Source organism: Pelodiscus sinensis, chromosome 12 (genome assembly GCF_049634645.1).
Source record: "Pelodiscus sinensis isolate JC-2024 chromosome 12, ASM4963464v1, whole genome shotgun sequence".
Classification (NCBI taxonomy): Eukaryota; Metazoa; Chordata; order Testudines; family Trionychidae; genus Pelodiscus; species Pelodiscus sinensis.
The window spans coordinates 12406761-12419801 of NC_134722.1; the positions used below are offsets into that span (position 1 = coordinate 12406761).

At 41.4% G+C, this 13041-nt stretch overlaps 1 protein-coding gene across 1 annotated transcript; it reads left to right on the forward strand.

The window, feature by feature from the left end:
* Nucleotides 1-6066: 6066 nt before the first annotated feature.
* On the forward strand, nucleotides 6067-9809 carry LOC142831173 (uncharacterized). Its single transcript, XM_075940718.1, has 3 exons — nucleotides 6067-6254; nucleotides 6356-7811; nucleotides 9741-9809. Exons 2-3 carry the CDS (start codon nucleotides 6633-6635, stop codon nucleotides 9807-9809), a joined length of 1248 nt encoding a protein of 415 aa, XP_075796833.1. The 5' UTR covers nucleotides 6067-6254; nucleotides 6356-6632.
* Nucleotides 9810-13041: the final 3232 nt, after the last annotated feature.

A 13041-nucleotide genomic window follows, 5' to 3' on the forward strand; every position in this document is an offset into this window, starting at 1 on the left:
CACTGCACAGAGGTAGTGTAGCAAATGTGATTTTTTTTTCATCTGTTTTCCCTTGGAACCTGTAAATATCCTCTGGTAGCAAAACCAGAGAGGAATAAATTCTATTCAATGTATTTACAAATGTGAGAAGCTTTTCAAGTTGTATTTGCAATTCTCTTCCTTGCAATGACCTCTATTTTCATAATCCTTCATGGAATATCATGGTTTAAAAAGCTTTCTCTCCCTGCTGTTTTTGTTAAAAGGTTTCTGGTGTGATATTTGGAAAGTCAAATTCTGCATTTAAATGTTGTGTTTTCACAGATATAATCTGAAAGAAGCCATATTTATTGGTTCCCTCTTCTCACTTTTCTGGGAGCACCAACCAATTCCTCTCTTCTACATGTATTGTTAATGAAACTGAGAGAGCTTTAATAACAAAGTATTTGTGATTATATCTTGCTCGTAATTACATTTATTTAATCACATATGTCCAAACAGGCAAGCATTAGTTGGCCTGCGTGGGCAAGTGTTTGTGGCTGAAGAGCATGTGGCAGCAAGGAAAATAGTTTATAGTCACTGAAAGTCTTTCATGTCATGGACATTTGCAAAGAATCTGAGAGCTTTTTTTTTTTCTGTTTTGCTTGCCTGCTTTTAAAATCAATTGCCTTTGGGGACAGGAGAAACATATTACACACAATGGATTTGCATCTAAATAATCAAACTATGAAGAGCTACAAATAGCAAGGTATGCATCTGTGATCACAAGTATGAGAAATTCAATAGATGCGACATTAGGGGACTAATCTACAAATGGTTGGTGCCCTTCAGGGGCTGTAGTGGCAGAAACACTTGCAGGATTTTCAGCTGGCTGTGGAAAATGAAGGATGGGAGGGAATTCTGCAGTCTCCACAGACAACAAGGAGTCACTCACTACAGGCTAGATTCTGATACCCATGCTTGCAACTGAATAGCAACTGGTTCTATGAATAGTCCCACTAACTTCACAGAAGCTATTTGTAGAGTAAAATGCTATTCCAGGTGGCCAAAGGGACTCAGAATCTGCCCATTTCAAAGCTAGGCATTTCCAGCACAAAATGAGAAGAGTGAGAATATTATGTCCAACTTACAAAATTATTTGTAAAATTTCCACCCCCATTTTTTTGACAAAGCCAGAAGTATGGGCACATTCTCAGTAAACATTGATACCCAGCCTGAAGTTGCAAAGAAAGCTTTGTATTTTGACCAAAAAATTGCAAAGATTTCCCCCCAAAGTTCTGTCTCAAACTCACCTACGTCTATTGCTGCGTTTAATCCTGAAATCAAATACGACCTGCACAGTTTGGGGGTTCACAAGAAAATGTTTAGAGCATTCCACTCATTTGGGCACACTGAACAGTGGCTGCTCCTTATTACTGCTGTGGGGTGTACTCCTGCCCCAGGGTTCCACTCTAGGGGACAGCCCAACCTTGCCCTTCTTCCAGCAGTCCATATTCCCTGTCACATATAGGGAGTGACACTGCACCTGGAAAGGATGGGCTGGAGTGCAGAGGGCTGAGCATCATGTGGACTCTGTGGGCAAGGTGTTGGTGATGCCACGTATCACTGGAAAACATTCTGGAAGTGCCCATTGCATTCACATCATTATTTGTAATTTTTTAAAAATACAATGACTGCTTTTCCCACTTACATAAAAAAAAAACACCCATCATAGGAGCACCCCTACAAAACCCATACAAGCAGCACATAATTTTACATTATTTTAAGTCTATTCTCTGTACATTTTTAAAAGCAAATGCACCATAGTTAAAACCAAAAGGTATAATGAACTTTGCAGGTAAAGAAAATATAAAGAAAAATGCAGGCAATATACAAATATAAACAGCTTGGGCCATTGGCAAACACACCGGGAAAATTCCAAGCATTCATTGTCCCACACTAGTTAGTGACACCTCCTGCTTACTAAAACAGTTTAATGTGTTTTAGCTCCTAATGGAAAGTTTGCAGTAAACGGGCGCTATAGCTACACTACGAACTTTTTCTGGAAGAGGACATTCAAATTGAGCACTCATTTGCATATCTCATGCTCTCATTTGCATATTATTTTCCGATCCTTTTTGTGGATGAGGTTTTTGCACAAAAAAGCGCCCTTTTGCATAAGATCCAAAATATTGGAATAAATTGCCAAGGGAGGTGGTGGAATCTCCCTCTCTGGAGATATTTAAGAACAGGTTAGATAGACATCTGTCAGGGATGGTGTAGACGGAGCTTGGTCCTGCCTTGAGGGCGGGGGGGCTGGACTCGATGACCTCTCGAGGTCCCTTCCATTTCTATTATTCTATGATTCTATGATCCCTTTTTTGCAATTGAGGAAGAAGGGATCTTGCGCAAAAAGGCTCCATCTACACAGTGCTTCCGCAAAAGGATCAGAAGAGAATATGCAAATGAGAGTGTGAGATATGCAAAGGAGCACTTCATTTGCATTTCCTCTTCCGGAAAAAGTTTGTAGTGTAGCTGTAGCCTCAGACTTGAATAATCATTCCTGCGTGTATTATATGCTCTCAGTTGTATTTCTTTGGCTCTACCTTCATTTGAACATATGTTGAACAGGACAACATAGGAAAAGAATTCAAGAAAATTCATCCTAGAGAACAAAGAAGGAGGGGTATCCCTTCCTGCAACAAAGTTAATCACCAAAAAGTCAAAACTGAATACATCTGCAAAAGAAACACAGTTTTCTATCTAAAACAACATTATATCATTTAATAATTATAATATGTAGTTAGAAAGATTGTGGTAGACCTGAATTTGTAATGCCAGTTGCTGTTACAGGCCAAAATACATTAAACTAGTTGCAATGCTGATTGTTAATGCTCCGTGCAGGAATAGTATCAGGTGAATTGAAAAGATTATTTCTTTTGCTTTTTACAGTGCAAGTATTTTTAATAAAGATAAATGTAAAGAGAGTGTTGGACACTTTTTATTCTGTGTTGTAATTGATACTGATAAATTTGAAAATGTAGAAAAAATCCACAAATATTTTTAAACAATCATGATTAATCGTGCTGTTATTTAATCACACAATTAATTGTGATTAATTTTTAATCACTTGTCAGCCCTAGTTCTCATCCATTTGGAACTAGCCATATCCCTTTATCTAGTAGATTTAATGCATAGTAAATTGGGAGTTGTATGAATATTCAAAATGTTTATTTGAATAAATCCCATAATTGTGCAACTCTTTTTAAGGTTCAATTGACTGAATAGATTATTCACTAAAAATAGTTTTTAATTAGTTTGTTTGCATCTAATGTATCCTGCTACCAACCTTCACTCCATACTCTTACTAGTGTCAGACAGTGTGACAGCAAGGACATAGAACTATAGTCTTTATAGTTCATCAGATCTTTTTAATAACATATTCCTTCCTATTTGCACATTTTGAGCAAAGATGAAAGAAGGTGGTGAGTGGTGAAGTGTCCATTATTGCTATTCATAGCAAAGATACATAATGGGGTTGCACAATAGATAGGGGGGCTTGTATTTTAATTAGAAATCAGCCCCAATGACACCATTGTGAACATCTTCAGAATGGGGGTGGGAGGAGGGAAAATAGGAATTGATTTTGGAGATGGATAAGACATTTGGATTTAGATTTGATTCTGGATTTGTATTCTAGACCCAGTTGTGGGTAGTTTGAATCCTGAGTTTTGCTTTCAGAGGGTCTACTTTTTATTTAAGAGCCTTACAATGAGGCTGGTGTGTCACAGCTATTGTACATGAGCATTTCCATTCTGCCAGATGAAAATGTTTTAATTTCGGGGGAGGGTATATAAAAAAACAACAACAATATGGAAATATTAACAGGAAACAATATTGATGCTACAGGAAATTACAGCTACGATGGCAGTTTCATATTGTATTATTGGTAAAAGAATGAATGAGGCTTCTGCCTAGTCAAACTTCCTCATTAGTGATGGGAAGAAATTGTATTTCAGGCTCTGTAGATGTGCTTGTAAACAATATGCTTTATAACAGAAAGTGGGCATTGTTTTGGAGCTTTGCTATGGAGGATTTGTATTTGTTCCAGATCAATGTTTGTGGTTATTGAAAGGTTTAGAAATTTGGCTTTTGGGGAAAAAAAGGCAACCCTTTTCCTAGCTCGTTCTGCTTAACATGTTACCTTATTTAGCCTACTCTGGTCACAGAATCAGCATTCACATTGATCATTGGAAATAGGACCATGGACTGTAAGAGACTTCTTGAGTCATAGAGTCCAGTCCCTTGCTATTGCAGACTACTCCTAATAAAAATCCAGTCATAAACGTATCACCCTCTAGATTGTCTGCTCCTTTTGGAAGGCCGTTCTAGAATGTCATTCTTCTGATGGTAGAAAACTCCTTCTCATTTCCAGCTTAAATTTATTCATGGCCAGGTTATAGCTCTGTTCCTGGTTTCAATAGCTCTTCTGCTGCCCTGAAGTTTACCCGTTTATGTGATATGTGGGGTTTACTTACATGGTTCCTGTAACATTATATCGTCCAACTCATGAATTCATGGAGGGTTGTATTGAGCAACTGTCTTTCTTTAAACATTGCATAATATCGCAATGAGAACCTGCCTTAAATTTCAGCCAGCCATTGTCTGAAACCTCCCCCCCACACATACACATCTTCCAATATGGAAGAGGACCTTTACTCTCTGCATCCAGCAGCAAAACTAACTGCTCCACACAATGGCTATGTCTAGACTGGCATGATTTTCCGCAAATGCTTTTAACGGAAAAGTTTTTCCTTTAAAAGCATTTGTGGAAAAGAGCATCTAGATTGGCACGGACGCTTTTCCGCAAAAGCACTTTTTGCGGAAAAGCGTCCGTGCCAATCTAGATGCGGTTTTGCGCAAGAAAGCCCCGATCGCCATTTTCGCCATCGGGGCTTTTTTGCGCAAAACAATACCGCGTTGTCTACACTGGCCCTCTTGTGCAAAAGTATTTGTGCAAGAGGGCTTTTGCCCGAATGGGAGCAGCATAGTATTTCCGCAAGAACACTGACAATCTTACATGAGATCTTCAGTGTTCTTGCGGAAATTCAAGTGGCCAGTGTAGACAGCTGGCAAGTTTTTCCACAAAAGCAGCTGCTTTTGCGGAAAAACTTGCCAGTCTAGATGCAGCCAATGAGTCTACATTCCCCAACTACTTGGTATCTCTCCTCTTATACCTGCAAATGCTATCTGGATGACCTATAATTTATTGCAGCTGAGACTTCTTCTGAGACTAGAGTGGCTGTTTTACTAGGTGAGCTAAAATGGAGCCTCCTCATGTAGAGCTGCTGTGTTAAGTTTGACCAGAAATCTCTCAATCCATGGACAGCCTTAGAAAGGCATATTATTATGTTATGGTGTGTGTGTGTGTGTGTGTGTGTGTGTGTGTGTGTGTGTGTGTCTGTAGGGGGGTCCCTTCACTCTCTTCTCTTTTTTACCTTCCTCATCAAAGTCAAGCTTCTCATTCTTAGCTGCCAGGATCTGAACAGCTGTTTTCTCATCCACATCTCTGCTCCCATTTCCTCTATCTGCTACCTTCTCTTCATCCAAGTTTCCCCTCTAAACTCTCTCTTAATGTCAATGTTCTCCCTTTTTTCCATGATGCCTCTTCTCCAGGGAGTCGTCTCCTGTATGAGCACAACATGACCATTGTCTCATCATTACATTTCTTGAAGATTTTGAACAATAATCCCTTAAAAAGACATTATCCCTTCTAGTGCCATTTTGAGATTGGAACTTCTAGTGTTTGCCCTTCCTACTGATATTAAGACCAATGTTTTCAAACTTGGGTGCCTAAATTTCTAACTAGTTACCTAAATAACTGGCCTAAACTTTCACTTACCTCTCCCATAGACTTCAAGTTGTTAGTTCAAGGCAACAACTCATGAATAAGGAAGGGTTGGATGATAGGGCCTTTGGGCCCCAAATGATTGAAGAAGGGTCTTTGTTTTCATCTAACCCCATTAAAGGAATTATAGATCCTTAAATCAGGAAAACTGTTTTTTTTTTCTGGATGAAAAACTTTGCTGAAAAAAAGCAACACTGGTAGTGGTGGTTGGAGACTCTCTTCTGAGGGGAACGGAGGCACCCATCTGTCGCCCTGACAGTTCATCTCGAGAGGTATGCTGTCTGCCAGGGGCCCGTATCCGAGATGTTACGGAGGCATTGTCGAGGATTATCCGGCCCGCTGACTACTACCCCATGCTACTCATCCACGTGGGCACAAATGATACTGCCAGGTGTGACACTGAGCGGATCAAGTGTGACTACAGGGCTTTGGGAGTACGGGTGAAGGAGTTTGGAGCGCAGGTGGTATTCTCTTCTATCCTTCCTGTCAAAGGTAGGGGCCCGGGCAGAGAGAGGTGCATTCTGGAGGTGAATGCCTGGCTGCGACGATGGTGTCACCAGGAGGGATTCGGCTTCCTTGATCACGGGGTGCTCTTCCAGGAAGGACTGGTTGGCGGAGATGGAGTTCACCTTTCCAGGAGCGGGAAGGCCTTGTTTGGACACAGACTGGCTAACCTTGTGAGGAGGGCTTTAAACTAGGTTTGTCGGGGGCAGGTGAGCAAAGCCCACAGGTAAGTGCTGAATGTGCGGGACTGGGAGATGGGTTGGAAATGGGGGGGACTACGGCCTATAATGGCAAGGAGAAAGGAGGGTCAGGGCACAACAGGGAGGCAAGATCAAATCAGTATCTTAGATGCCTATATACAAATGCGAGAAGTATGGGTAATAAGCAGGAAGAACTGGAATTGCTAACCAATAAATACAACTATGATATCATTGGTATTACAGAAACCTGGTGGGATGGGACGCATGATTGGAATGTTGGTATGGAAGGGTACGGCTTGCTCAGGAAGGACAGACAGGGAAAAAAGGGAGGAGGGGTTGCCTTGTATATTAAAAATGTACACACTTGGACTGAAGTGGAGATGAATGTAGGAGATAGCTGTGTAGAGAGTCTCTGGGTTAAGCTAAAAGGGGTAAAAAACGAGGGTGATATCATGCTAGGAGTCTACTACAGGCCACCTAGCCAGGTGGAAGAGGTGGATGAGGCCTTTTTTAAACAATTAACAAAACTATCCAAAGCCCAAGATTTGGTGGTGATGGGGGACTTCAACTATCCAGACATATGTTGGGAAACTAACACAGCGAGGCACAGGCTATCCAATAAGTTTCTGGACTGCATTGGAGACAACTTTCTGTTTCAGAAGGTTGAAAAAGCTACCAGAGGAGAAGCTGTTCTGGATTTGGTTTTAACAAATAGGGAGGAACTAGTTGAGAACTTGAAAGTGGAAGACAGTATAGGGGACAGTGATCACGAAATAATAGAGTTCATGATCTTAAGGAAAGGTAGAAGGGAGACCAGCACAATTGAGGTAATGGATTTCAGGAAGGCAGATTTTGATAAGCTCAGAGAACTTGTAGGTAAGGTCCCATGGGAAGCAAGACTGAAGGGAAAAACAACTGAGGAGAGTTGGAAGTATTTCAAAGGGACGTTGTTAAGGGCCCAAAAGCAAACAATTCCGCTGTGTAGGAAAGATAGAAAATATGGCAAAAGACCAGCTTGGCTTAACAAGGAGATCTTGCATGATCTCAAAATAAAAAAGGAGTCTCATAAAAAATGGAAATTAGGACAAATAACAAAGGATGAATATAGGCAAGCAACACGTGAATGCAGGGGCAAGATTAGAAAGGCAAAGGCACAAAATGAGATCAAATTAGCTACAGGCATAAAGGGAAACAAGAAGACCTTTTATAAATACATTAAAAGCAAGAGGAAGACCAAGGACAGGGTAGGCCCACTGCTTAGTGAGGAGGGAGAAGCAGTAACAGGAAACTTGGAAATGGCGGAGATGCTCAATGACTTCTTTGTTTCGGTCTTCACCGAGAAGTCTGGAGGTGTGCCTAACGTAGTGAATACAAGCAGAGAGAGGGTAAGTTTAGAAGATAGGATACACAAAGAACAAGTTAAAAATCACTTAGGAAAGTTAGATGTCAGCAAGTCACCAGGTCCTGATGAAATGCATCCCAGGATACTCAAGGAGCTGATAGAGGAGGTATCTGAGCCTTTAGCTATGATCTTTGAAAAATCATGGCAGACAGGGGAGATTCCAGAAGACTGGAAAAGGGCAAATATTGTGCCCATCTATAAAAAGGGGAATAAGAACAACCCAGGAAACTATAGACCGGTCAGTTTAACGTCTGTCCCAGGGAAGATAATGGAGCAGGTAATTAAGGAAATCATATGCAAACACTTGGAAGGTAATAAAGTGATAGGGAATAGCCAGCATGGGTTTGTGAAGAACAAGTCATGCCAAACTAATCTGATAGCTTTCTTTGATAAGATAACGAGCCTTGTGGATAAGGGAGAAGCGGTGGATGTCATATACCTAGACTTTAGTAAGGCATTTGATACGGTCTCGCATGATATTCTTATTGATAAACTAGGCAAATATAACTTAGATAGGGCCACGATAAGGTGGGTGCATAATTGGCTAGATAACCGTAGTCAGAGAGTGGTTGTTAACGGTTCTAAATCCTGCTGGAAAGGGATAACAAGTGGAGTTCCTCAAGGGTCTGTTTTGGGACCCGTACTGTTCAATATCTTCATCAATGATGTAGATATTGGGATAGAGAGTACGCTTATTAAGTTTGCAGATGATACCAAACTGGGTGGGGTTGCGACTTCTTTGGAGGATAGGGACATAATTCAGAATGACCTTAGCAAGTTAGAGAAATGGTCGGAGGTAAACAGGATGAGGTTTAATAGAGAGAAATGCAAAGTGCTCCACTTAGGAAGGAACAATCAGTTCCATACATACAAGATGGGAAGCGACTGTCTAGGAAGGAGCATGGCGGAAAGGGATCTAGGGGTCATAGTGGACCACAAGTTGAATATGAGTCAACAGTGTGATGCTGTTGCAAAAAAAGCAAATATGATTCTAGGTTGTATTAACAGGTGTGTTGTAAGCAAAACTCGTGAAGTCATTCTGCCGCTCTACTCTGCACTAGTTAGGCCTCAGCTGGAGTACTGTGTCCAGTTCTGGGCGCCACATTTCAAGAAAGATGTGGAGAAATTGGAAAGGGTACAGAGAAGAGCGACAAGAATGATTAAAGGTTTAGAGAACATGACCTATGAAGCCAGGCTTCATGAACTGGGCTTGTTTAGTTTGGAAAAAAGAAGATTAAGGGGGGACATGATAGCGGCTTTCAAATATCTAAAAGGGTGTCACAAGGAGGAAGGAGAAAATTTGTTCCTCTTGGTTTCTGAGGACAGGACAAGGAGTAATGGGCTTAAAGTGCAGCAGGGGAGGTTTAGATTGGACATTAGGAAAAAATTCCTAACTGTCAGGGTGGTCAAATATTGGAATAAATTGCCAAGGGAGGTGGTGGAATCTCCCTCTCTGGAGATATTTAAGAACAGGTAAGATAGACATCTGTCAGGGATGGTGTAGACGGAGCTTGATCCTGCCTTGAGGGCAGGGGGCTGGACTCGATGACCTCTCGAGGTCCCTTCCAGTCCTATGATTCTATGATTCTATCTCTTTAAAAAATAACTATAAATATTTGTGGCAATGCAAATTGTCCCAAGCAATATGGACCAAAAAACTAGTGCTCAGGTTTGCAATCTCCTGAGATTATTTAAATTTTGTAACTGATTGGCAGATGTCTTTTCATCAGTGAGAGTTTAAATTTTCTAAACCTAAACATTCCATTTACAGATATTTATTCATGCTTCTTTTTCCCTCATCCAGTATGCAGAATGCATCATACTGTCTTCGGTGAAATAATTTCAATTGATTTCAGTGGGCATTAGATCAGACCCTTATACAATATCTCTGGTCTTTCCAGAAAGCCAGCTGCAAAGATGCTACATGTTCTCAGAGGGCAGAAAGTCAATGTTAGTAGTGACTTGAGAGCTCATTGATTTTAATTTAGAAAACTGAAAAATCATCCCCCCCAAAAACTACTCTGTGATATTCACTATCTTCTATCATGGATTTTTTTTTAACCCAACAACCTATGCTTGAATATAATAAGATTTCCTCTAATTTTTCTGGATATAATAAATTAAACATAGTACAAAATGCAAAAAGGTTACATTGAGACATATAATATTTGAAGGTTTAATTCATTTTTTGAGTGTATAAGACACAAGACTATTAAATTTTTAAAGCGGCGATCTCCTAAAGTCCCTACTTTATGAGGGCTTTCTTCATAAAGATAAATGGTTTCCTTGCCAAATCAAATGCAGATTTGAAACAAATTAAGTTAATGTTCAATGGTACAAGGTAGAATGGATAGGGGAACTGTTTTATTTTGCATTGCAATAACCATATACACCTAAATCAATAGCTGAGGGGGGAAAAAGGCAATAATATCACGTAACTGCAGGAAATGAAATATAGTGTGATGAGGGGGGAGCGGGTTAGAGAATGAAAGGATTTGTATTGGAATAATGACATTTCATTAAAAAGGGAAGGAGTGCTATTGAATATAAGTCCATACCAGTAAATTCTGTTTCTTATAATAACACTTGAGATGAGTTAAAGTTGGCTGGGTATTGTGATAAAGTATCATGCTGGATTCCTTGCTTCTGCTCTGTTGTAATTTTATGTTAAAAGAAAAATTTGAAATGTTAAAGAAGCAGTGCATGTTTCTCAAAGTGCTTTCTCTGTCTCCTAATCTTTCATTTAACTTGTTATTTTCTGCTGTGCTTCACCATGGGGATATGAGAGAGTTTATCATTTTCTTTCTGTCATTCGCTCCTATTTAAAAAAAAAACAAAATGTGATCTGGTGACAAGTGTGAGATTTGACAGCACTGCAAACAATAGGCTTCTCTTTAGTCCTATGTGGCATTGCCACCCATGTGATACCTGTCATATCTGTGGCAAAAATAGTCTGCTCTTATTGATAGATGGAGTCAGTTTCTCAGCTGGTACGAATTCACTGAAGTTCAGTGGACATCCATGGAGATGCACTGATTAACACTAGATGGAATCTACATCATTGGAGATATTTAAAAGCAGGTTAGTTAGGCATCTATCAGGGATGATCTAGATGGTGCTTGGTCCTGCCATGAGGGCAGGGGACTAGACTTGATGATCTCTCGAGGTCCCTTCCAGTTCTAGTATTCTATGATTCTAGGAGGGTTTGATATGGATAAGAGTCCATTGTCTTTTTGAACGGTCTTAAATCCTGGTTCCTTTGAAGTTAATTGCAAAATTCTCATTGATTTCACCAGAGCTAGGATTTTACCCTTAAGGTGTGTGTGCACTACAAAGAAAGAGATGGTAGCATAGACAGGAATGCCCATGCTAGTTTTAATCTAGCATGATGGGTTACAATAACAAGGTAGACATGGTAAAGCAAGAGCTTCAGCACAGGCCAGTAACCAGATTACAAGTCTGGAGAGTGTGGGTCAGAGATGCCAACAACCTTTGTGGGCCCCTTGGCAAGGTGCGGGATGGGGCTCCACACTCAGGGAGAAGGGGCGTGGTCAGGCCAGCTAGCCCTCTGCACCGCCCAGAGCGCATCATGCCTCTCCCCCAGCCCTCAGTGCTGCCCAGAGCATACCGCGTGGCACTCTAGGTGGCGATTTACAAGAGTCAGGGCTCTGGTTGCAGTCACAGTAGCAATGGTGGTGGCCAGAACCCCCAAGCTGTGGGTCAACTGACCCCTTTGCCTCTCCACTGTCATTGGGCTTGGCTTGGGTATATATTCTGGTGCTAGCCTTTGCTGAACCCCATGCCAACACAGGTACACTGTTGTTCCCTGTGCTAATCATACCTTCACTTGCAGTGCAGACACACTGTACTCTTTGTGTGCTGTGCATCAGCCTGTCAAGGGACCACTATATGTATAGAAAGTAGTCCATTTCCCTCTCTGCTGGAACTGCCTTCTTTGGGGAAAGGCATGTATTGGTGTCTACTGGAAATGAACCTATGACCGCCATCTCATGACACTCAAGAGTTGCAATGGTAAATTAATTCTAATATTGGATACAAAGTAATTAATACCAGCGAGGTAAATTCAGGCTAGTTGTACATCTTACATGGGTCTAAATTATCTGTCTAAGAAAGGGTGCACGTTTGATTGTGGAACTCATTGCCAGGGGATGTTGCTGAGGCCCAGGACTTAACAAGATTCAAAAAGAGATTAGCCATTAATACAAGTAACTCTACATAGCCGTACAATTGATAACAATGATTTTGAAAGGGATACTGAACCTTGTTTTAAGACTCCCACCCATTTCTAGCTAGATAAAACCGGGATGAGACCAGTGTAGGGGCAGATTTTTCCCACATCTGCCACTCTCAGGGTTCTTATACTTTCCTCTGAGCATCTGTTTCTGGCCACTATCTGAGACACATTAGTGGACTAGATAAACCTTGGATCTGATGCAGTCTGGCAACTCCTATGTCCATCACTTATTAAATCCCACTGAGTTCGGCACTGAACTGGACCCAGAGACCCTGTCTTCCATAAACTACTTCTGAGTTAATCAGTTCCTTAGCGCAATCCCTATGATTGCATGCTGTCCTCTGACTCTCTTTTTGGGTCTACATTCCTTCTTTGACTCCATGAGCTGCTACTGCCTCTTCGTAACCCAGCCTTCACCCAGTTCACTGCACATTTTCCCCTTCTGGGATACTAAAGTCTTCCTCCAGCAATCCTAGGCAGTCTTACCATCCAGTCCCTCCGTGGCTGGAAGGGAACTCTGGCTTGCTCTTCATTCCAGGTTCTAGTTCAGGGTCCCTCTAGCCAGCAGTCAGGGTCTGTTCCCTTCTAGACCCATCTCCTTTCCCTAAGCCCCATCCTCTTCTCTTGGCTCCCCCCTAGATTTGCTAGCCTGAATACACTGCCCTTCTCTCCATGAGTGACCGCAGCCTTTCCCAGCTACCCCGTGAGGTCAGTTCCCTGCTTTAAGTCCAGCCCTGCTCCTTCCCCCTCAGCTGGGCTCCCTCTCTTAGTCAGGGGCTTACTTAGCCACCTGATTCCTCTTAGCTGTGGCCTGTTG